Below are 25,191 nucleotides of genomic sequence, written 5' to 3'. Positions count from 1 at the left end.
CCTCTCAACCTGATCGCTCGCCACCAAGAAGGTGAATCTCCAAGAGCAAAGAGCTCACCTATCACATATTATTATTGTCTCTTTGGCACATCATCAGGTACAGGCATTCGGTGGGTTCTCCCGGTGGTGGTCGACTGAACTGGGACCATCATAAAACGCACGCGACAAAAGTAGCAACCACGTTCTCTCGGCGGCGCTTTCATATCCGAGTGTTATCAGCACACTGGATGAAATATAAGCGTTTTGGTGGACATAAATACGGACAATATTGGTGGACATAGTATGGCTAATATTTGCTAGATTGAATATTAGTGGGCAACATTAATCATTAAGACAATTGTTGCCTTCATTTTTCCCCACGAACAAACGAAATGTTTAGTTTTTAAAATTGAGGTAGAACTAAATAGATGTTCAATTTTATAGCTTTCACTCGAATTCTGCACAATGGCCTAGCGTCTTCACGTGTGCTGCATAGCTTTGGCGCTTCCTAATATAGATTGATTGATCAATAGACTAAATAATGATCTGGGTTCGTCGCCTGCCAAGTTGAAGTCATTTGAACCAAAATACAGAGGCTGCACACTTAATGGCATACGCGATGTTCGGAACTATTTTTTAGCGCAAAACTTTTAAATTGAAATAGAGTCTGCTTTTTTCCATGCTTATATCGCAATTTTGTACTAAAGGTTAGTATTTTCCAAAATCATTTACAATGTTCTGCTATTTGCGTTATTGGTATGGGTTTTAACCTTAAATTATCTTCTGTGGTCAATTATTTCAGTAATATAAATTACTGGTTCGTCGGTAATCACATCTCTTTTACTGTATATTCATCATTTCATTACTAAACAATTTCGAATTGACTGACAAACTGTAATTTGTGATCTTACGTGGAATATCTATCAAAATTTTCGAAAGCACATCAGTTTGTTTGTACAATTTTTTATTACGAAGTAAAAAGTGTATTTTCCATGAAGTTTGAGTGAATTTCTCACCAAGTTTTGGCAAGAACTGCAGGAAATGAGCGATTTACTCAAACGCACTGTAGGATCGACAAAAATAATGGAATTTGTCAACTAGCTTTAACTTGATTTGTTTGCAAATATAAAAAATCATGTATTTTTGTATACATCTGCAGCTCATTTTTTATTCGCACCATAGTAAAACGAACCACCATAGTCGTGACAATTTATTCGTTGAAATACACACGTCTATTATTTTCCGTCTATGTTTATACAGGAATCCCCCAAACAGTTTTCTGTCGCTTTTTTCGACTATTTTCTAACCAATCGAACTGATTTGACTTGTTTAAGGTTGACTTTAAGGTGATTCCTTGAAGAGTCCAACAATGGCTGTCATGATGGCTGATATGCCATGTCACTTCAAGTTTTCTAGAGCACACATTTCGGATACGGATGTAACATCGCTAATGAAATTGGAACTCCCGGTTTGCTGCGCTGCAGCAAACATGGAGATCCTGTTTCATTATTGTATGTTTTGCATGAACCGATATTTGTGCTCTTGAATTTTCGATGTGATAATTTGTTGGAGGATAGCCGGGAAATAGAGAAGGTTGGTCAGAATTTCCCTCTATTCAGGAAGCTCCAGTTAAAAAAAAAACGAATCCGATTTCGTACTCAGCTATCGAGCATTTGTATATTTTAGCCGTAAGCTTTTCAAAAACGTACTGATTTGTTGTCGCGCTACAGCAACCGTTACGGTAATATTTGACAGCTTCGCAAGAGTCCCTTAACTACCGAGTACTCAGCATCTGGTGTAATTCTCGAAACGACCATCAAGTGCTCAGCTGTTCTAATCTCGAGAAAAATATACGTTCGGTTTGGAGTTCGGTGAAAAAAAGATAAATTATGCATCGAGTTTTGAGCAAAATTTAGCGCCACCCTTCCACTACCGTGTAAGAAAATTAAAAACTCCTTTCCTCCCCTCAAAATTACACAAAAAAATAACGAAAAAAGGAATTAGATTTTTAATTTTTTTTCTAATCTAATCTAACACCAACACAGCCAATTCATGAAATCATCCTGGAAAATGAAAGATATACCTCCATCCTTTTTCTTGTCTATTTGGTATATTTTGTACATCAGAGATGCGCGAAATATATCAAAACGACCAGGCCTGGATTTAAGGGACAAGATGATTCAAAAACATCGGGCCTGTTTAAATCAAAAATTTAAACACGATGCTTCAGAATCCAATAAATGGATGAAACGTGGACATCTCGTCCCGTACGTTCCGTTGAATTGTTATCTATAAATCATTGGTCGTTGGGAGCATCTAATCTAAAAAAGTTAAATGATGCTCGATTTTCCTCGAGTGGTTGGGACATGAATACTAACTCTTGTCTTAGCCCTATATGGCTTATGGTTATAGCGCCATTACTCGCTTTCTGAAAAGAGAAAAATGGAATAAAAGGCTGCAGGAGAAAGGAAAAGGAGGAGGGAACCCTAGTTCTATTTTCCCTTGTGTACAAACTGAAAAAAACGGGTCTCTAATCAATCTGCAAGAAAAGTACGCTAAAACTCACAATGACTCGCGATTTTTTACTTTTGTGTGCTTCATAAAACCTCGCAAAATTATCCAACGCTGAACACGAACAGGTGAGAGCTAGATTTCAGTAGAGAGCAATAGAAGGAAAATATATTATAAATTTAAGAACATTAAATGAAAATGAAGGGAAGATCTCAGTCAGTTTCATAAATTTTGTAATTTTACTGTCCTACTGCACTACTGTTGAACCAAAGGCACTTTCAAGACTTTTCCGGGTTATTTCCAAACTAGTTCAAAAAATCTTCAGGAACTTTAAGGTACAAAACATCAAACATCTTAAACCAAAAAAAAAGCACTAGGACGACTCTCTTGCCGAATGAACCAATAGGCAAATCTTTGTTCGAACTTGGCCATACCCACTCGTTCCCAACCTTTGACAATAGCGCGCTCGACATTTGATTTCTCATCAAAATACAGCACGAAAGCGGCTCTTCGAAATGATGTCTAAGACAAAGTTGTAGAAACCCTAACAGGTGAATATATAAACAGGAACAAACTAACCAAATGAACGATGGTTTGCCCGTGAAGCAAGCAAACTTGGAAGACTGTTGCATCTCCTAGTTCTTGGTCAACACTTCAAACCAATCCGTTGGATCTTCATAGAAACTCTTGCACAATCCGCCTCATAATCATCGGGCCAGCTTGCCAACCCCCTAATAGCAGTTCTGACGAAAAGGATGCTGATATAAAAAAAAACACTTTGAAATGCATTTTAACCGAGCACTTGCTTCTTGCTTCACAAAGGTTCTTTTCTAGAACTAGGTTATCGAGTGGCACATTGTTTAGGGCTAAAACGCGATGAAAAAATCAATGACAGAAAAAATTAAGCCTAAAATTTGATACTTGCAAATTGTTCACGTCCTTACAGAAGCAGAGCACACTTCGATCCTCTTAGATTTTTAATTGTTTTATCCAAAAAGTATGGGACTGTTTATAAACTGCGTAGACAATCTTCGAGACCATTTTTATTTGAAGTTTGTGTGTCTACGTGGTTTATGAACAGCCCCTATCTAAAGCATAAGTTTCCGATATCAACATATATTCTTACATTATTTAATGATGATCCCTTACGAAAACACATAAAATGAGTTTAAATCTATTTATCCGTTAAATTTTAAGTAAAATGGTCACAGAATGTTAACCGCCCTAACTATATCGTCGAATTTATACTATTCCCACTATTCCTGCCACCATGCTCATTAATAACGAAGAAAGAGGAATAACAACTGCCGTGGAGTGAGAAGAAAACAAGATACCTTCAGAAGCAGCATCCCACCGACAGTCTCTTCGAATAAAGAAGCATGTGGGAAGAAGTGAGATACAAATTATTCAGAGTTAATCTTTTTGTATCTGTCACTCATCTCGCATCAGCACTGTGCACTGATGATGCAGCATCCTCGCGAGAGATGCGTGTCTCCATGATGCTTGGAGAGTGTCGCGATCTCGTCAACGACGGAGACTTCTCAGATGGTCGGCTTAATCGTAATCAAACAGTTTATCTAAGTAAACAGACGTTAATGGTTGCCCAAGCGCGCGCGCTCCAACAGCTACCGTGTCAACAAGCGTGGTCTTTTTCGGTTGCTACTGTTCGAATTTACGTACATGTGACTGTGATTATTTAATGATTTAGAACCGGATCAGAGGATTTTATGTACTATGGGATTTAGTGATAACAAAATGAGTGATTTGAACTTTCTGCCCAAAAAGCACACCAACTTCAGCATTGAAAATATTTTGCTGAGAAATACAACCGCTACCTCAAGGACAGCTGAATTAGAACAAAAAGTGGATCTTACGGTGAAGACGTGCATCAAATACGAAAAGGATGACCTCAAAATATCTACCTCGGTGTTGTCGCCGTCGCCGGCCTCGTCGTCATCGTCATCTCAACCATCCAATCAACGTCCCCTGAATCGTGTTCTAGCCAATCCCTGGTGCTCCCGGGGATCGTTAATGTTTGACCCAAAGATCATCGTCAGTGCGAAACCAGCGACGGTCATCGAGTCCACCGTCGCAGTAACGGCAGCATCTACGGTAGCGTCGATAGCGCCTTCCACCAGCAGTAGTCCATTGATACCGCTGATAAAAACGGAAGTCGAGAGAAAAGTGATGCTAAGCGCGTATGCTAATAGCAGTGTAATTGAACGAAACCGATTATCTATCAATTATCCCTATCCGGTCGGGTTTTTCAATACCTATGCTGCTGCAGCATCGATAGCGGCCCATCATCATCGACAGCATCTGCCACAGCAGCAAAGTGTCACAGTCCCGACGGTCCTGAACAGCTTGTACCAAATCGAGAAGAGTGATGAAAACCAAAACAGTATTTTCAGCGCCACGAGTAACAGTTCTGGCAATGTGTGCACTAATAGCAACAGTAGTGATATGCATCCTTTCTTCGGAATGGATAATGCAGATATTCTTGGATACAGCATAGCACCCAGAGAGGCATCGCCCGTCGGCACTTTTACACTCGGCTTTTCGGAGTATTCGTTTCAGTGTCAAATCTGTGATAAGATTTTCGGCAGTCAAGATACGCTGATGGTGAGTAATGATTTGAATCGCATGGTAAATATCAGATGCACAAGCAGTAAAAAATATAAAATTACAATAGAAATTCCAGTACTAATAAAATAAAAATCATCGTAGCTGCCACAATCTTATTGGCATGCGCAATCAAAATACAATATAAGGTACACCGGGGCAAGTGGGACCTAAAAATTTGATAATCATTATTTTAAAATTTCAAAAGCACATACATTATCTATTGGCATCACTAGACAAGTGTAGGGACATAGAAATCAAATATTCAACATAAAAAAATCTCTAATATCATATTAAAAAAATGTGCAATACGCCCGTTCACCGGGGCAAGAGCGACCTGGTTTGTTGTTGTTTTTGTTTTTATAATCACTTTAACACTCTTGGGTCATTCGTGACTTGTCCATGGATGAGATTTGAACTCGTGACTTTGGCGTGCGAGGTATAGATGCTAACCTTTACATCGGGACCGTCCAACGGGTCCTGGTTTAGATTTAGAATACGAATATCGAAAAAAAAAGAAATTTATGCTAGTGGAACAGCATTATCATATGTATATGTGCTTGAAGTACATATTTTTGAAAAACACTTCGCATACGAACAGAACAGCACTAGATAAAAATTGATAAGTAAAGCTGATTAAAAAGCATTCAAGCAATACATCAAATAAATGATCAAAGTGGTAAAGAACCAAACGAAAAAATTAAAGGGTTGTGTCCTAGATACGACCGCAGTATGACGTAGAACTACGCAAAATTGATGTATGTCATGCATTTTTGATTATTATACTTTATCTTGAATTTTTAAGTATTTCAATGTTTCGTTTATGGTTCAAAACTCGCGACAATTCATGTTAGCATAATCAGACCACGGTTCATCTTACGCATGAGATAATGTATTTAAATTTAATGTAATGGTTAAGAATTGACAGAATTTCTCCTACATAACTACCTTGAGTTGATCAATGTTGAGTTATTTTGCTGTGATCAATGTACACTAAATTTAACACGACATCGACTACAATAGGAACTGACACTATTTCGTCACACATTTTTTGTTGATTTGCACCTCAGTATAGTACACAAAAACGCCATGCATGTTGTGGGATAAAACAATTGCCAAAAAATACATTAATTTTTTTTTCAGTAGCTCCATCATTAGTTTTTAGTTAGGTTTCTGAATCAGAGAAGAAAATGAAGATTGCATTAAGGTACACCGGTGCAAGTTGAAACAGTACGTATATCTCTTTGGAAGTGAATATTCACTGTAATTATTTTTGAGAGGCATTGTGTACTACCGCAAATTAGGGGAAATAGATGTAATGTCGGCCTAAATGCCCCTAATTTGGGCACATACATAAATTCAGCAATCGACTAAATTTTCAATAGCGACCAAAAATATCCATTACAGGGCTGGTAGTGAGTATGTGATTGAATAGTAGTGACTTTAGTGACTAAAATAACGAAAATAGTGACCAAATAGTGACTTTTAAAAAATAAAAAAGTGACCAATAGTGACAGTTATTAATTGGAAAGATATGGTTTCAATCTTCCGTTGATTGCGATTGCCACTTCGAGAAATTTTATAAACTCACAAACCCATCATGGGCATTTTTCATGTTTCTAAAAAAATAAAACAAACAATTTAAGGATCCCATTGTCCTCAAAAAATAAGTATGAATTGAATAAGCTGTTTTTTCAAACAAACTATCTACTAAGTTGATATTAGATCCAAATCACACTTTGATGATTAGATCACAAAATTGAGGCACAGACAAAATTGTTCAAATTCAAAGATTTAGACAGATTTTAACAATTTTAGGACAGTCAATTTTAAATATCTAGAATATAGAATAAGCGATGCGATTAGCGATTAGTATTTTAATTAAAAAAAATCGTTCTCCTCTTTGTAGCCGCTATAGCGCACTGGTCGTCTCTATTCCTTCCAAGAAGAGAATCTTCTGTAACACATAGAAATAAATTCATAACTGTGGGACCTAGACTTGGACCTAGACAACTTTTCTAGATCGCAAAAACATCTCATTTGTATGGAACGAAGAAAATTATCCCAGATGGAAAGATCACGGACATAAAGCAACATTTGAATGCGTCTAGGACTAAAAATCTCGATCGTGAAAAAATAGGGATTTAGGGATGCATTTTAGAGTTTTGGACAAGGGGTAAGTCACTCAACACATTATGCCGAAATTAAATTCGGCACAACTTGGGCACATCCATCGGCACATCTTCGGCACAATTTCGTAAGTATTGGTACATTTTAAATAAAATGGGAGCACTGCTGGACAACTGTCATTACGTGCTGTTTGACTGTATATTCAGTAACATCCTCTAATTGAATATACCAGAGGAACTCAGACGAGCAGTTAGCTTATAGATCTAAATACGAAATGTAGGTTCTAGAGTGGGCTCAAAAGACAGAGGCAGTTGATCAGACCTCATGAATACCCTTAATTCGAATAATGCTGCAACTCACACCAAACAAACTACAGAAGTCTATTCATCATCATCTATAGTCGATCTTGAATTATGTTCCCAACCGGTTCCAAATCTTTCCGGCCGCTAATAGACCGTTGCTTTTCACATCACGAAAGGCTAGGTTTCTGATCTGCTTTTGAGGGCATTATAAAACCCTAAAACACAGGATTTTTATTGTCCTATGAACACAAAACATCATAATTTCGCACACCCGCCACTTCCCGCGTCATCCTCAATCCGATTTATCCTTGCGATTTCAAACCAAAACATTCAAGGTGTCAGAAATACCCGGTTGCCGGGATGGGTATTTTACAAACAATCGCAGCTTGCTCTATGACCGGCACAATCGGCTCACTTGTGGTACACTGACAAATAAGATGACCCAAGATTGGACCTATCCCTTGGTTTTGGACAATTTTTTTTGGCTTCAAAATTCGAGATCACCGAATTGAGAAAATTGCAATGCCTGACATAATTTTCCAATTTTTTTACATATAGAATGTAAGTTAACAGTCCTTGAAAAAATTTAAATGCTTCTGAAACATATAAAATAATATGTTATTGCCATGGACATATTTTGTTTTTCTAAAACCTGGACCTGGGAATTTGTTTTCGTAGTTCCGGATTATTCGTACGAAACTTAAAAAGGAACTCCTGATTCTGTGACATGATATTTTCGGTGTTTGGACAAATGCTAAAGCTACCGGGTGTCAGAGATTATTCAAATTCTGACCTTTGAAAAAATGTCGAGAGCACTTTCCTAGACTACTTTTTGACATTTTAGGCTTGGAAAACATGCAAGATCTCGAAGGAAAATAGCCAGACTACTGGGTCTAGAATTTTTTCGGAACCTCTGACAATTTGTGATAGGTCTAAAACCAATTCGAGATCAAACAAATAATCTTTCTAACACACATTAGATACCAAATAAATCTGTGATTTGATGTAAGTTTTTAAAGTTTGTTTTTACCCTCAACATGGTAGTAAAAAAGTGACTTTAGTGACTAAATTTTAAGGAATAGTGACTTTAGTGACCTTTTGATGAAAAAAGTGACTTTTTAGTGACTGGCTTGAAAATAGTGACCAAGTCACTAAAAGTGACCTGCTACCAGCCCTGCCATTAGTACCGTCCTGAGGACGCGTTCATCTAGATAAAATTGATAAATAGCAGATTTTTAGCGATGGGCCCAATCTTAGATCCATAGGCCAACATTAGAGCCATTTCCCGTATATTAGAAATAATCTGATTATTCACTTTCGCTAAGAACTACATCTACCGTTTCAACTTCCCCACGCGTTTCTACGCGTTCCACTAGAGTACGGCAGTAGCACTTTGAATATACTTATTATAGTTTCGGTTAATAAATATTGTTGTTATTCCAAATTCCAAAGGGGCTACAAAATGGTGAGTTGACAACCTGGAAGGAGCGGAATACCTAGCCCTGGTCCTCACAAGTTCCTACTTCACGCCTCCTCGAGTCATATGATAACAAAAGACTACCAGCTGAAACATGGACACAGCTGGTTGGCGTAGCCTGGGCAATGTTGCCAGTCCGGCAATAGCAAAGTGAAGAGGTGCGACGCGAACACTGGCGCGGTAACCATAGTACGGTGATAGAGGAAATGCTTCACCAAACCTGAGCGTCTGCTCACCATGGAGGTGCGGCTCAAAACGGCGTCTGTTCTCCATGTTAGGAGCGGCTGATCACCGTCCTAGTGCCAGCGTGGGACTCTAAACAGAGCTGTGCACGATGGTCCCCCGGCGAGACAGGGGGTTGGGGCAGGCCCAACAAGCCGCCCTGGAAAAAAACAAAGTTGCAAATACCGAAGAAAGAAATACGGATCGGAACAATCGGCACAGACCTACGCGACGAAATAAGGACTACGATTGGAAACTCGGAACATGGAACTGCAAATCGCTCGGCTTCCCGGGCTGCGATAGGTTAATCTATGACGAACTTCAACCACGCAACTTCGAAGTCGTAGCACTGCAGGAACTTTGCTGGACGGGACAAAAGGTATGGAAAAGCGGGCATCGAGCGGCTACTTTCTACCAGAGCTGTGGCACCACCAACGAGCTGGGAACCGGCTTTGTAGTGCTGGGTAAGATGCGCCAACGCGTGATTGGTTGGCAGCCGATCAACGCGAGGATGTGCAAGTTGAGGATTAAGGGCCGTTTCTTCAACTACAGCATCATCAACGTGCACTGCCCACACGAAGGGAGACCCGACGACGAGAAAGAAGCGTTCTATGCGCAGCTGGAGCAGGTGTACGACGGCTGTTCGCAACGGGACGTCAAAATCGTCATCGGCGACATGAACGCTCAGGTAGGACGGGAGGCAATGTATAGACCGGCAATCGGGCCAAACAGCCTGCATGCCGTATCGAACGACAACGGCCAACGATGCGTGAACTTTGCAGCCTCCCGGGGTATGGTAGTTCGAAGTACCTTTTTCCCCCGCAAGGATATCCACAAAGCCACCTGGAGATCACCTGACCAACACACAGAAAACCAAATCGATCACGTTCTAATCGACGGGAAATTCTTCTCCGACATTATCAACGTCCGCACGTACCGCAGTGCGAACATAGATTCGGACCACTACCTAGTTGCAGTATGCATGCGCTCAAAACTCTCGACGGTGCATAACACACGTCGAAGTCGTACGCCACGACCCAACATTGAGCAACTACGGGACACCGGAGTTGCCCAGGACTACGCGCAGCAGCTGGAAGTTGCACTACCCACGGAAGAGCAGCTTGGCGCAGCTTCTCTTGAAGATGGCTGGAGGCACATCCGTTCAGCCATAGGTAGTACTGCTGTAGCGGCACTAGGTACTGCAATCCCGGACCGAAGAAATGACTGGTTTGACGGCGAATGCAAACTGTTAGTAGAGGAGAAGAATGCAGCACGGGCGAGAATGCTGCAACACCGCACGAGATTGAATGTGGAGCGATACAGACAAGCGCGGAACAGACAAAACTCGGTTTTCCGAAGGAAGAAGCGTCAGCAGGAAGATCGAGATCGCGAGGCGATGGAAAATCTGTACCGCGTAAACGACACACGGAAGTTCTACGAGAAGCTAAATAGTTCGCGCAAAGGCTACGTGCCGCAAGCCGATATGTGCAAGGACTTGGACGGTAACCTTCTCACGAACGAGTGTGAGGTGATTGAGAGGTGGAAGCAGTACTATGACGAGCACCTCAACGGTGAAGCAGCAGAAAACGAAGGTGGCACGGCAACAGACCTTGGAGCACGCGCAGAGGACGACAGGCTACCGGCCCCTGATCTTCAAGAAGTTGAGGAGGAGATCGGTCGGCTGAAGAACAACAAAGCAACTGGTGTAGATCAACTACCAAGTGAGCTATTGAAATACGGTGGTGAAGCACTGGCTAGAGCGCTGCACTGGGTAATTGCCAAGATTTGGGAGGAGGAGATATTACCGGAGGAGTGGATGGAAGGTGTCGTATGCCCAATCTACAAAAAGGGCGACAAGTTGGATTGCTGCAACTACCGCGCGATCACACTGCTGAGCGCCGCCTACAAGGTACTCTCCCAAATTCTATGCCGCCGTCTGTCACCATATGCAAGAGAGTTCGTGGGGCAATACCAGGCGGGATTCATGGGTGCCCGCGCTACCACGGACCAAATTTTCGCGATTCGGCAGGTTCTGCAGAAATGCCGCGTATACAACGTGCCCACACATCATTTGTTCATCGATTTCAAATCCGCATACGACACAATCGATCGAGATCAGCTATGGCAGATTATGCACGAGTACGGATTTCCGGATAAACTGACGCGATTGGTCAAGGCGACGATGGATCGAGTGACGTGCGTTGTTCGAGTATCGGGGACACTCTCGAGTCCCTTTGAATCTCGAAGGGGGTTACGGCAGGGTGATGGACTTTCGTGTCTGCTGTTCAACATCGCGTTAGAAGGTGTGATCAGAAGAGCTGGGATAGACACGAGTGGCACGATATTCAGGAAGTCCATCCAGCTCCTTGGTTTCGCCGATGACATTGACATTATGGCACGGAACTTTGAGATGATGGCGGAAACGTACATCAGACTGAAGGCTGAAGCTAGACGGATTGGACTTGCCATCAACGCATCAAAGACAAAATATATGAAAGCAAGAGGTTCTAGGGAAGACAATGTTAGCCTCCCACCCCGAGTTCAGATTGACGGTGACGAAATCGAGATGGTCGATGAGTTCGTGTATTTGGGCTCACTGGTGACCGCCGAAAATGATACCAGCAGAGAAATTCAAAGACGCATTATGGCAGGGAATCGTGCCTACTTTGGACTCCGGAGGACGCTCCGGTCGAATAAAATTCGCCGCCGCACGAAGTTGACTATCTACAAGACGCTGATTAGACCGGTGGTCCTTTACGGCCACGAGACCTGGACTATGCTCGTGGAGGACCAACGCGCCCTTGGTGTTTTCGAACGGAAGGTGTTGCGTACCATCTACGGTGGAGTGCAGATGGATGACGGAACGTGGAGGAGGCGAATGAACCACGAATTGCACCAGCTGCTGGGAGAACCATCCATCGTCCACATTGCAAAAATTGGGCGACTACGGTGGGCTGGGCACGTCGTAAGAATGCCGCACGACGACCCAGTGAAAATGGTTCTAGAAAGCGACCCAACAGGAACAAGAAGAAGAGGCGCGCAGCGGGCAAGGTGGATCGACCAAGTAGAAGGTGACCTGCGGACCCTTCGCAGACTACGAGGCTGGCGAACTGTGGCCATGGATCGAGTAGAGTGGAGACGACTTCTTCGGACAGCAGAGGACAACAAGGCCTTAGCCTGATTGGTGTGTGGTGTGTGTTATTCCAAATATATATGGATGCGTTTATTTGTCATGCAGTTGAGTATCCTTATTCCTTATTCTACATTGTACGGCGTGCAAATAACATCATCATCATTGACAAATCTCAATCTTTCTTTGAAACCAACGCGAAAGAAAAAAAAGATACCTAATGCGACAGGATCTGTAATGATTACCTGAGTTTTGTTAAAAAAAACATAAAAATTTACACTATGTGTAGCGAAGTGGCTTTTCTGCCCGTATTTCTCAATTCGGATTCTCATATGCTTGAGCTTCGGCAGGTAATCCGGAAATCCGGAAATAAGGATTCCTCATTACACAGTGAATAATGTTTTCTTTGCAATTAACACTGAAATAGATTATTTAACTAGTAGCATGTGATCAGCACATGTATATTTGACTGGCCCACAAAAATAGAAGTTATTATTTGCCACGGTCCAACCTCTAGATTTGTGCCTTTAGGTGAGAAAACCAACCAGTTTCACCTCATTTGGTTCTAAGATGAGCTGACGCTTTAAGTTTGAATTGTTTATGGGGAATTTGGATTAAATGCATTGAAAAATGATACTCCTCCCTGATACACTTCATCGATCATAAAAAAGTTTCCTTATTCTCGATTTGATTTAGGTTTTCAAAACTTGTAGCTCAGTTAATGAGTAAAACTTTGCTGAAGATTTTATTATGATTCCAGTTAGTTTAATTGAGATTTTTTTTTTCAATTACTTACTTACTTAAGTGTCCTGAGCGCCATTCCTGGCGCAAAGGGCCAACGTGAAAGATCTCCATCCTGGGCGATTGTTTGCTTTCGCCTTGACCTGGGCCCAGGTCAAATTCCGGTCGACTTGCTTAATCTCCTTATTTAGGCTTCGCCGCCATGAGCCCCTGGGTCTGCCTCTGCTGCGATGTCCGGCTGGATTCCAATCCAGCGCTTGTTTGCAGATTTCATTTCCGCTCTTCCGTAGAGTGTGGCCAACCCACCTCCACTTACGTTCCCGAATTTCTGTCGATATCGGCTTCTGGTGACACCGTCGATGGAGCTCGGCATTCGAAATCCAGTTGTGAGGCCACCAAGCACGAATTATATACCGCAGGCATCGGTTGATGAACACCTGCAGCTTCTGTGTGATCTCCGCTGATACGCACCATGTTTCGCTAGCGTACAGCAGTACAGATTTCACGTTAGAGTTGAAAATTCGGATCTTCGTGCGGAGACTAATCTGATTTGACTTCCAGATGTTTCGTAAACTCGCAAAAGCAGCCCTTGCCTTCTTGATCCGTGCACCTATGTCACTCTTGGTTCCGCCGTCCGACGCTATCTGGCTGCCAAGATATTGGAAACTTTCAACCTTCTCCACTTCCTGACCAGCTACCGTAAAATTGGATGGATTTCCCGTGTTGATATCCAACGATTTAGTCTTGCTGACGTTGATGTTGAGACCTGCCGCTGAGGAGCGTTCGGCGAGATCGTCGAGCTTACTCTGCATGTCAGAACGCCGTTGTGATACTAAAGCAACGTCATCCGCCAAATCTAGGTCGTTTAGATGCTCCATTGTAATAGGCTGCCAGAGCAACCCACGGTTCGGCACACGGTCGATCGCACCAACCATTATCTCGTCGATTACGATGAGGAACAGTAGCGGTGATAGAATACATCCTTGCCTCACTCCAGCGACTACCCGAATAGGGTCAGATAGGGCTCCGTTGTGCAGCACCCTGCACGTGAAAGCCTCATACTGAGCTTCGATGAGGTTGACGATTTTATCCGGAACTCCCTTGCGCCTTAGGGCGCCCCACAGGTTTTCGTGGTTGAGTCGGTCGAAAGCTTTTTCGTAGTCAATGAAAACCAAGTAAAGGGACTCTTGGAATTCGTTGACCTGCTCCAAGATTATGCGGAGCGAGACAATATGGTCCACACAGGATCTTCCAGCACGGAATCCCGCCTGCTGCCGTCGGAGAGTCGCGTCGATCTTCTCCTGTATCCGGTTGAGGATAACTTTGCATAGAACTTTGAGAACACAACACAGTAACATAATGCCACGCCAGTTATCGCATACAGTTGGGTCCCCCTTCTTTGGGACCTTCACTAAGACGCCCTGCATCCAGTCAGCCGGAAAAGTCGCGGTGTCCCAGATATTGCAGAATAGTTGATGCAACATTTGTGCAGATAGCATGGGGTCAGCTTTGAGCATCTCTGCTGATATGCGATCGACCCCGGGAGCCTTGTTGGATTTCATGGTTCGGATAGCAGCTTCGATCTCCGGTAGGGATGGCGCCTCAGAATTGACGCGAGTGATGCGTCGCACTCTTGGCGGTTCATGCCGAGATGTTGATGGCTGGTTGACCGACGAAACTTGTAGAAGCTGTTCGAAGTGTTCAAACCAGCGTTTCAGCTGATCAGTGGGGTCGGTGAGCAACTGACCAGTCGCGTCCTTCACTGGCATCCTAGGATTCATCCTTGCTCCACTCAGGCGTCGTGAGATATCGTAGAGGAGACGGATATCGCCTGTTGCTGCGGCTTTCTCACCTTCATCGGCTAGGGAGTCCACCCACGCTCGCTTATCCCGCCTACACGAGCGCTTCACTTCCTTCTCGAGAGCCGAATACAGTTGGCGGGCCTGGTTCTTCGCTCCTCTGGTTCTCGCCCGCTCTATCGCGGCTTTTGCATTTCTCCGCTCCTCTATCTTCCTCCAGGTGTCATCCGTGATCCACTCCTTTCTCTGAGCGCGCAGCTCGCCCAGGTTGTTTTCACTCGTTTCAGTAAAGGCATCCTTGATCGCCGTCCATTGCTCTTCTACGCTGCCACCATCAGGAATATCCGCAGCTCTGGTCTCCAGTTCCTCGACGAATGACCTTTTTACTGCTGGATCTTCCAATCGGCGTGTGTTGAATCGCCGTCCGAGCCGCTCCTCCCGCCGCTGGACCCGCGCGATACGAAGGCGGATCTCTCCAACGAGGAGATGGTGGTCAGACGCGATGTCGGCACTGCGTTTGTTCCGAACGTCAAGAAGGCTCCTTCTCCATTTTCGGCTGATGCAGATGTGGTCGATTTGATTTTCGGTATGTCCATCACGGGAAACCCACGTGACTTTGTGCACTGGTCGATGGGGGAAGAGCGAACCCCCGATCACCATGTCGTTATTGCCACAAAACTCTGCCAACAGCTCACCGTTTTCGCTCATTTCGCCAAGACCATGGCGCCCCATGACACGCTCATAATCCGTGTTGTCGGAGCCGATCTTCGCATTGAAGTCGCCGATGTAGATCTTGATGTCACCTCTCGGAATTTTATCCACGACTGCATTCAGTTGACTGTAAAAGTTCTCTTTGTCCTGTAACTCGGCAGCATCGGTTGGCGCATAACATTGGATTATGGTTAGGTTACGAACCCGCGTTCTGAATCTGGCAACGATTATCCTCTCATTGATAGGTTCCCACTTGATGAGCGCCGCATTTGCTTGGGCGCTAAGCAGGAAACCAACTCCACGGTGGCGGGGAGCGTTTTCACCTCGAATACCAGAATAGAGTAGTACCTGTCCCGACGGCAGCTTGTGTTCTCCAAAGTTTGGCCAACGGACTTCGCTTAGTCCCAGGATTTCGAGCTTCATGCGTCGAGCCTCGCTGGCGAGTTGTGCCAGCTTCCCCTGTTGGGCTAGCGTTAGTACATTCCATGTTCCAATTCTTGTCCGTTGTTTTGCGCTAAAAGTCGTTGCCGTAATATCAGTCCGTGATCTTTCTCTATTGGTTTCTGTAACAGTTGTAAAGTTTCGGGGACAGTAGGTAGTTAGCCTAAGGTCTCCTATCCGCCGTGATGGGGCTGCCATCTTGGGTATAGCTTTCGGGGATAAGCATTTCTTGTTTCAGCCGCTGGATGCCAGGCAGACGCTGTTTGAGCCGCACCTCCATGGTGGACACACGCTCAGTTATTGTGTAGATGGGGCTGCCATCTTAGATTTAGCTGACACAATACAGCATTTCTTATTCAGCCGCTGGATGCCAGTCAGACGCTGTTTGAGCCGCACCTCCATGGTGAACAGACGCTCAGGCCGTGTAGGCCGAACCCGCTAGGGGCCCCCAATGCATATGGTTATTTTGGATACGAAAATTTTAACCAAATCTCCTATATGAACATTAAACTAAAAGCGCCAGCCCATGTAACGTCAAAAAGAGCTGAAACATTCAGAGAGTGGTTATCGCATCAAAATACACGAGCCTGGATGTTGGTCAGTGGAAAATATGAACTTTTATTTTTAGTGGTAATCTAGTTGATACGTTGCATAAGCTACGGTACATACGGAAAGGTAAATAAATTTGGAAGTCATCAGTAATAATAACATTCCGTTTGGTGCTAAACTGCGCTAGATTAAGAAAGATTAAGTGCGGGTTGTGCTTAATATGCCGGAAATGGGGTATTTAACTCTATATGTGGGCCAGTCTAATGTAGGGTAAATGTTGGCTTGGGCACCCATTGACTGTTTTCGGCAACCAAAATTTAAACGTTAATTTCACTATGTTTTCCCATCAACGCACTTCCCTGAATGTGTCCAAACGATTGTTTAGCCTTTCAGCTTCAATCTGATTATATTTGAACGATCGAGCAATCCAGTAATGCTACATTTTTCTTCGAATAAAGCATACGCACTACAAAATGGGGTTGATTTCGAGTTGCCGATAATAGAACAGCTGGTTAACACGCAGTTCTAATGGGAAGGTTGCCGAAGAAAAAGAGGCTGCCGACAATAGTCACACTCACCTGAGAAGTTTGGAGCGTTGTAAAAACGCTTTCAAAACGTTTTGAAAAATTCTGTCGATTGGAATGGATAGAGAAGCAAGCAGCAGATGAATGTAAACAAACAGACACATCATATATGTGCGTGACGCTGAGAAAATGCTAGTAGAAATGCAGACGCTGCTTAGATTGACGAGAATACGTAAATTCCCCTATATTAGATATAAATGTAATTTTTTTTTCTTTGATCTTTTTTTCCGTACTGAGTACTGCTTCCACACCTGGACCCTTCTCTCTCGACCCATCAACTCATAGACCGGGGACCAATGGCTTTACTTCCCTTCCGAAGGAAGGTGAGATCAGAGATTTTATGCCTCAGCAAATCCCGGCGGCGCCGACTGAGATTGAACCCAGGCCTTTTGAGGGTGAGAGGCTATCACGCTTACCACTACATCACCAGCGCCGAACATTGAAATGTGATGTTTTTTCAACAGAAAAAACTTCCAGTGTACACAAAATGCTCGAAAAGAAGCGATTGGTTTCAAACACTTTGTTATGATAGGTCACACCTAATCTACCGTGTCTTCTAGGACTCGTGTTCTATTGATGCAAACTATCTAAACCTTGTAATTTTTTCCCGTGTAAATTTCTTCTTATGTTGAACACCTGCTGCCAGAAAAACATCTAAAATTTTTAAATCCAACTACTCCAACTGCAACTTACATTTTCAGACGGAATTGATCATAGAAATTGTTATTGAAATGAGTTATAGTTAGATATTGTTTTGCACCATAGAATCTATGGAAAATGTTACTTTTGCAGGGGGGCCCAAGTTACCAACAATCCCGCTTATGGTCCTTTTTGCAATATAACGTTAGTCGTATATCAGCTTGATATTGCAAAAAGTGCTAATTGGGTTCTTTAAGGGTATTGAGGTAAATGCATATTCGCAATCTGCATTAAAAATGGAACCCAAACCCAAAATTTCATCAATTTTGGTACACTAGAACTATTTTAAATAAGAACGATTACATTCGCAAAAATCACCTTATTAGCGCCCCTCGATGTCACTTTGTATGGGAGCGAGCTATCAGTTTGTCTGTTTAGTGTCAAACAGTGAAGTTATTATTTTGCTTTAAATCTTGATTCAAAAATCGAGATGAAAGTGTGTGGGTTCGAAAAATATATCGACTGATATATTTTTCAAAATTAAAGAACCCAATTTGGGGGCCTCAGATAGCTTACACGCAAAACAAATGACATATGTACATCAACTGTAACTGTGGATTCTTCAGTATACATGTTTTTTTTATTGCTAGTGGCATACATATAAATGACACTTGAGCAATTCCAAGCCAAATAGCAAAACAAAATTTTTCTTTGCCTCGATCTTCTTAGATTTTCATAAAACTGTGCATAAATGTTTGTTATGGGCAATCATTCACATTTTTCCTAAAATTCGGATTTTTTTTTAAAGCGGCTTTGACATTATTCCACAAATTTTAGCGTAGCAAATACGTCATTTCTGTTGGAAAAAGTTTTAGAGAAAAATAATGTCTTTCTAGGAAAAATATACCCGATAATTGTTTTTTGTAATTTTGAGTATTAACTCCAGGAAAGTGTTAAAAAATTTAATATCTCAATTTAGCAAAAAGCTTATGAAAAATGTAAACTTTTGAAATGTTGAAAAACTTGTATATATGAAAATTAACAAAAATCGTAACTTCAACTTTTGAACATAGGGGAAATGGCTCTACATGTAGGGGAAATGGGTCTAATGTTGGCCTATGGATCTAAGATTGAGACCATCGCTAAAAATCTGCTATCTATCAATTATCTAGATGAACCCGTCATTGGGACGGCACTAACGGATATTTTTGGTTGCTATTGAAAATTTAGTCGATTGCTGTATTTAGGATATGGGCCTGAATTAGGGGCATTTAGGCCGACATTACATCCATTTCCCCTATTTTTAGTATACTTTTTTGAGTAATTGTGGTAACACTGAAAACGATTTAAAATATCTCAATTATAATTTTCTGTTTAAAATTACATAGTTAAGTACAAAAGTAAAAAAAAATTACCAAAAATTGATTTTTGTAAATTTTTAAATGTCCAAGATTTTCAATACTTCTAAAGTTTGCATTTTTCCATATGCACCGTGTTAGACGTGGCGTTTTCGTGCTGCAATTGTTACCAACTAAATCTAGCCATTACCAATCCGAAAACCGAACTTAGCGGCGCAGGTGGTGTAGTGTTAAGCGTGACTGCATTTCACTCCAAAAGGCGCCGTCGGGATTTTATGAGGCATAAAATCTCTGAACTCCATGAGTTGATGGGTCGATAGATAGGGTCCAGGTGTGATAGCTGGCTCCCTGGTGTTGGTAGCATTGGTACTCCTTACGGAAAACAAGATCGACGAAAAACAAATCAACGGAAAAAACGAACTTGAAATAAATTCATGCTCAAAAAATTTCTTTAACTACCGTAAACGGGGGTGACAATGGGCCAAAAAATCAAAAATGTCGTTCCCTACCTTACAACATTCACATTTTAGCAAGGAAAACAATGTTAAGCATGTGAATATATTCATCAATAATATATTTACGACTGAAAATGGTTGGTTGAAATTGATATCTAATTTTACTAACATTCAATGTTAGTGACATTGGGCCAAAACATAAATTTGATTAAAATATCTTAAAATATGTAAATGTAACGTAGCTATTAGGAGTACACTTTGTTATGATCACAATGTACTTCGTCTTCTTCTTCTTTTTATTCGCATTTCATGCTTATTGTTTAACGCATATTAGCTTATTGCATGATCTCAACTTATTGTACTAAATGTACTTTCACATTTATTAAATGAGAGCTTTGATATGATGATAGTGGTTTACCACCCATTGTAGCACGGAAACTAAGTCCGACAGCAGTGGGCCCTCTGCTCTGTTTATCTTGATCAAGCTTAATAACCTCTGATTGTCCTCAACATGTCGCTGAATGAACGGCCAAAAACGGATTGGGTAGATCGATAGGCAAAGTCGCCTATACGCATCTACGGAACAATAAAGAATCTCCTTCAAGCAACTAAATCAACCAATTGGTCAAAAAGACAAGTCCCCAAACAGGAAGATGCCCCAATGAGTGGAGAGAAGAGCACGCCCTTTATCCACGAAATGTTATCAACAGGGAGTTGGCATTCCCACTCTCCCCGTTCAAATCGCTTCCATCGGGTGCCCTGTTGGACCGTCCCTTCCCTTGTATATATGTATTTCAATGTATATACGAGATTGTTATGATTATTGTCAATAATACTTACATTTCGATGAAGATCGTGATACTTATCATTACAGAAACCAATCTTGAATCGTAGACCAGGTCCATCAACAATACACTCGTTCCGAGACGGGGCTCTGTGATAAAGCCATCTTCTTCTTCTTCTTTAGAGATGAACTAGCCTAAGGCTAAAAATCTCTTAAATAAAGAATTAAAAAAAAAAAAATTAAATGGTTGTGTCCTAGACACGACCGCAGTATGACGTAGAACCACACAAAATTGATGTTTTTCATGCATTTTTGACTATTATACTTTATCTTAAAATTTTCAAGTATTTCAATGTTGTTGATGAGTGGGGGGAGGGGAAGAGGTTGTTGTGAAAGGGGGAGGGGGTTTACATAATTACTTTTCCTCATTGTGGTCACGCCGTGATCCACATTTAGCCGCTGATTTGGTCCTGCTTACTGCAGGACATGGGTTTTACATGCACGTTTTTTCAAGTCTCATTCCTCATTGTGGTGGACACGCCGTGATCCACGCCGTCCGAAGCGGTAATGAGCAGAGGCATGAGAGCAGCGCTGATTTATATCTTTTCAGGTTCAAGTGGTATTCGTTTATGATGACTGGGTTTGGGAAAAAGGCTTATTTCATGAAATCAATGATAAAATTATCATTTGTACATTTTCCATAGTTTAAATACAAAAAAAATTGGAATTTTTTTATTTCAACAGGTTTGTAATGTAATATCCTATCGATTGGCGTATTTAGATTTAAATTTCATCTATAAATGACAAAGTTACAAGCGTTCAAAACCTAACACTCCTTCACCACACATATTTTTTGATTTGCACCCCAGTATAGTCGACAAAGACGTAGTTCTACGTCAAAAAAAAATTCTTCTTCTTCATCATGTTCGCTCACTACCCGGAATGCATGCAAACGAAAAAGAAATACAACCAGAATTAGTTTTTTTTTTATAAGTATAAGTAATAGTTTGATCCGAATACCCAAGCTACCATATTGAGTCTCAGTGACATTGTCCCACTCTGAACCCACATTCAAAGCTACTTTGTGACTATTTGGTTACTTGGATACTCATATAAAATGTTGTGCAAGTACCACAAATTCAAGAACGCCCAGCTTTGGACAGCTCAATGTTTATCCCATCCATTCTATGAATCAGCGAACACCAACATCATTATCCGCTAGGAAACACCAAAGAATATTTGTAGAGATAAATCTCAAAAACACAGTTTTAACTGATAGTACACGCAGAAAAAAGTTTTTTAATTTCAATGATATTATGTATTAAAACAACAACAAAAATAATCATTCACGGCTAATAACTTTTTTTTATTGAATTCAACAATAAATCTTTATTGTTCGGACATAAAATATTGTTGTTTTCAAAATCTGTCAAAAACGCAATTAAAAATATATTTTGTTGAATTTACAATATTTATTTTCAAACAGACAAAATCTTTTTTTGATAAAAAAAATTAAGTTGCTACCAACCAGGCATGGAAAATCATTTACATTCATTTCATACATTCATTTACATTCATTTGCCTCTAACTTTTTTCATCAACAGCATTCCGCAAAATGATGTATAGAGCTTTTGTAGGTTTTGTTATTAGCTACAACTTTTGCTTATATCTTAAATCTGTATCACTTATGCATCACCAACTAGAGCAGGCAGAACTTGTTACTATTTTTCAGTGAATGTAAAATACATTCACTGAAAAACAGTAGTGGCTTCTGTTCGCTCTGGTTCGTCATGCATCAGAGACACAAAACGTACAAAAGCTCTATACATCATTTTGCGGAATGCTGTTGATGAAATACAGTTAGAGGCAAATGAATGCAAATGAATGCACGAAATGAATGCAAATGATTTTCCATGCCTGCTACCTGCTACCAACAATAACTTTTTTTATTTAAAAAAAAAATGCTGCGAATAACAATTTGTTTTTAATAATTTAAAAATAAAATTGGTTTGGCATAAATATTTTAATTTTTAATTTTAGCAGTTTTTCTATTCGAGAAATAATTTTCAATAAATTTAAAAATTGTTTTTGGTTTCATTTTCTATTTATTAACAAACGGTACAAATAGTGATTCAATAGGTTTATCAATTATACGAAAAATACCGGAATTATGACCTCTCATTAACGGTATGTAAATTAATAGTTTGCGTTTCAAAACGGGTAACGTTTCCACGGTGTATTGATTTGCTGGAATTGGGGAAAAAATCGTTAAAACACGTATTAAAATGCAAATACTGAATTTCTTACAAAGAAAGCAATTGACAACTTGTTCAAAAAGAACTTCTTCCGACGAGACTGGGAAGCCGAGCATGCGCAAGCATTGAAAACACACACATACATTGACAAAATGAGCCTGTGTATGTTTTGGAAAAGTGTTGCTTTTAAATTTACAATATATTTTTAAAAAGTAGTTAAAATAATATTTGAAGACAAAAATATATTTTATTGAATCTACAATATATTTGTTTCCAGAATTTGCAATGAAAACAACAAAAAATATTTTTGAAGCTACAAAATATAAATATTGAATTCAAAAAAAGTTATATTTGACATTGCAAAGTATTTCAATAATATTTTTTTTGGTACAATAAGGTCAATTTTCTCAGCGTGTACTTTATAAACATCCGCGCTCTGCCTCTGTTTACCCAAAACCCTAAAACTGATTCAAAGATTATAACATGGAGAGTATAAATAAAATGTCCACCTGCATTGTATTTTCTATTCAGAAATCATTAGACCCTAACCCACTTACTTGCCCAGACTTCAGCATCAACCGGTGGGCAGTGCACTCTACACACCAAGTTCCATTTGTTTCAAATTCTTCTCAAATTTTATAATTTACCCATTGAGTGTTGAATTATCACAATACAAATTGTGACCAAGCGCGGTCTTGAGGATAATCTAGGTCCTTTTTAGGATTACATTTATATAAAAAATCCAATATTGGCCAATGTCCACCGAAAATAAATAAAACTACTTTATGACTTAAAGTGCAATGAATAAGCGTTAGTTTCGAGATCATTTTAGTGTTAGAGTTATTTTGATCCGTAATCAGCCCTGCCGGCCCCTCCAACATTAGTTGCAGGCGGTGGTTATTAAATCATGTGACACTGTAAGCACTACTATGTTAGATGTATGATTCGTCCTATTTAGGATTATATCCGAAAAATCCAAATCTGGCCAACGCCTACAAAAAAATCTCTATGATAAAGAATAAAAACAAAACATATATGTAGCCCCTTATACCCTGGACAGACTACGGCTTATATCATGTAATATAGGCTGTCTTGCAATGAGCACTCATACATAGGATTTCCAGTGAAAACTAGATGTATGAGTGCTCATTGCAAGACAGCTTATATTACATGATATAAGCCATAGTCTGTCCAGGGTATTACGAGTCCAAAAAGAACGATCTATCTATGGTAGCCTCACTAGTCCTGGGCCGAGGCCCAAGCGTAGTGTTTAACATCCATACTTCTCACGCCAAAGACACAAGTTCAAATCTCATCCCGGACAAATCACGAATGACCGAAGAGTATTAAAGTGGCTATATCCTCCAGCACGTTACACTCTTGTCATCTTTGGTAATTACCTTTCAATCACTTATAGCCTTTTGCATCCAGGATCCGCAATCGTACCAAAAACTAAATTAACTGCTTAGTTGCACGTACCAAATTAATTCAACTGTATGTTTCTACACTTCCAGACTCACGAGAAAACGCACAAATCACCGCGCTTCGAGTGCGAGGAATGCGGAAAAGGTTTCTCCCAGCTACGAAACTACAAGTACCACATTTCCGTTCACCGTGGAACGAAGGAATTCGCCGCCAAATGTCCGGAGTGCGGAAAAGTATTCAACGACAAGGGATACCTCAGTAGCCATTTGAAGATTCACCGCAACAAGAAGGAATATGCCTGCCCGCACTGTCCAAAATCGTTCAACCAGCGAGTTGCGTTCAACATGCACGTTCGGATTCATACGGGTAGGAACGGTAATGGCATGAAGAAAGTTTTGTCAACTAATGCTGATTTTTTTATATATACAGGTGTAAAACCGCACAAGTGTAACGAGTGTGGCAAGAGATTTTCAAGGAAGATGCTTTTGAAGCAACATCTACGAACGCATTCGGGGGAAAAGCCTTATCAGGTAATAGTATATTCTACTGTATTTCTTTTCAAAACTATCACTAAAAGTATACCTTTATTGCAGTGCTCAGTATGTGGGAAAAGCTTTGCTGACCGTAGCAATATGACACTGCATCATCGACTGCACTCCGGAATCAAACCATTCGCTTGCCCAATCTGCCCGAAGGCATTTACCAAAAAGCATCATCTGAAGACTCATCTGAATTATCACACCGGCTACAAACCGTACAAGTGCCCCCACCCCAGCTGTGGTCAAACCTTTACGCAGTCTAGCAACATGAGAACCCACGCGAAAAAGTGTCAATTCAAACCGCCGGATCAAGCATGATTGACGACAGTTATCGATGAGGTTTTTCGTTGAAATCAATTGCTATGTATTGTGAATATTTTTATGCGATTTACATACTATTTATTTTACTAAGCCTTAGGTCAAAATATGCTCCAGCTGTTATGGTATTTCAAAATCTAAAGGAGATTTCTCAAAATAAAGATTCTCAGTAAGGAATAGTGAATGATTTTTTTTTTAGATTCGAATACATCCTCAATAT

General features: G+C 40.9%; 1 protein-coding gene across 1 annotated transcript; it reads left to right on the top strand.

Moving 5' to 3' along the window:
- Positions 1-3,963: 3,963 nt before the first annotated feature.
- LOC135706556 (zinc finger protein 813) lies at positions 3,964-25,151 on the top strand. Its single transcript, XM_065228203.1, has 4 exons — positions 3,964-5,112; positions 24,204-24,480; positions 24,544-24,644; positions 24,708-25,151. Exons 1-4 carry the CDS (start codon positions 4,225-4,227, stop codon positions 24,969-24,971), a joined length of 1,530 nt encoding a protein of 509 aa, XP_065084275.1. The 5' UTR covers positions 3,964-4,224; the 3' UTR covers positions 24,972-25,151.
- Positions 25,152-25,191: the final 40 nt, after the last annotated feature.

This window comes from Ochlerotatus camptorhynchus, unplaced genomic scaffold (genome assembly GCF_037179485.1).
Source record: "Ochlerotatus camptorhynchus isolate MF236.1 unplaced genomic scaffold, CSIRO-AGI_Acam_v1.1 ptg000284l, whole genome shotgun sequence".
Lineage (NCBI taxonomy): Eukaryota > Metazoa > Arthropoda > Insecta > Diptera > Culicidae > Ochlerotatus > Ochlerotatus camptorhynchus.
The sequence above is the reverse complement of the archived record's forward strand: the minus strand, read 5'-3'. Positions and strand labels throughout refer to the sequence as shown.

Bases quoted from the DNA above. Each gene is read 5' to 3' on its own strand.
- LOC135706556 (XM_065228203.1), top strand. From the start codon at position 4,225: ATGGGATTTAGTGATAACAAAATGAGTGATTTGAACTTTCTGCCCAAA. The intron at 24,481-24,543 runs GTAGGAACGGTA...TTATATATACAG, and splicing joins GCACGTTCGGATTCATACGG to GTGTAAAACCGCACAAGTGT. The intron at 24,645-24,707 runs GTAATAGTATAT...CCTTTATTGCAG, and splicing joins CGGGGGAAAAGCCTTATCAG to TGCTCAGTATGTGGGAAAAG.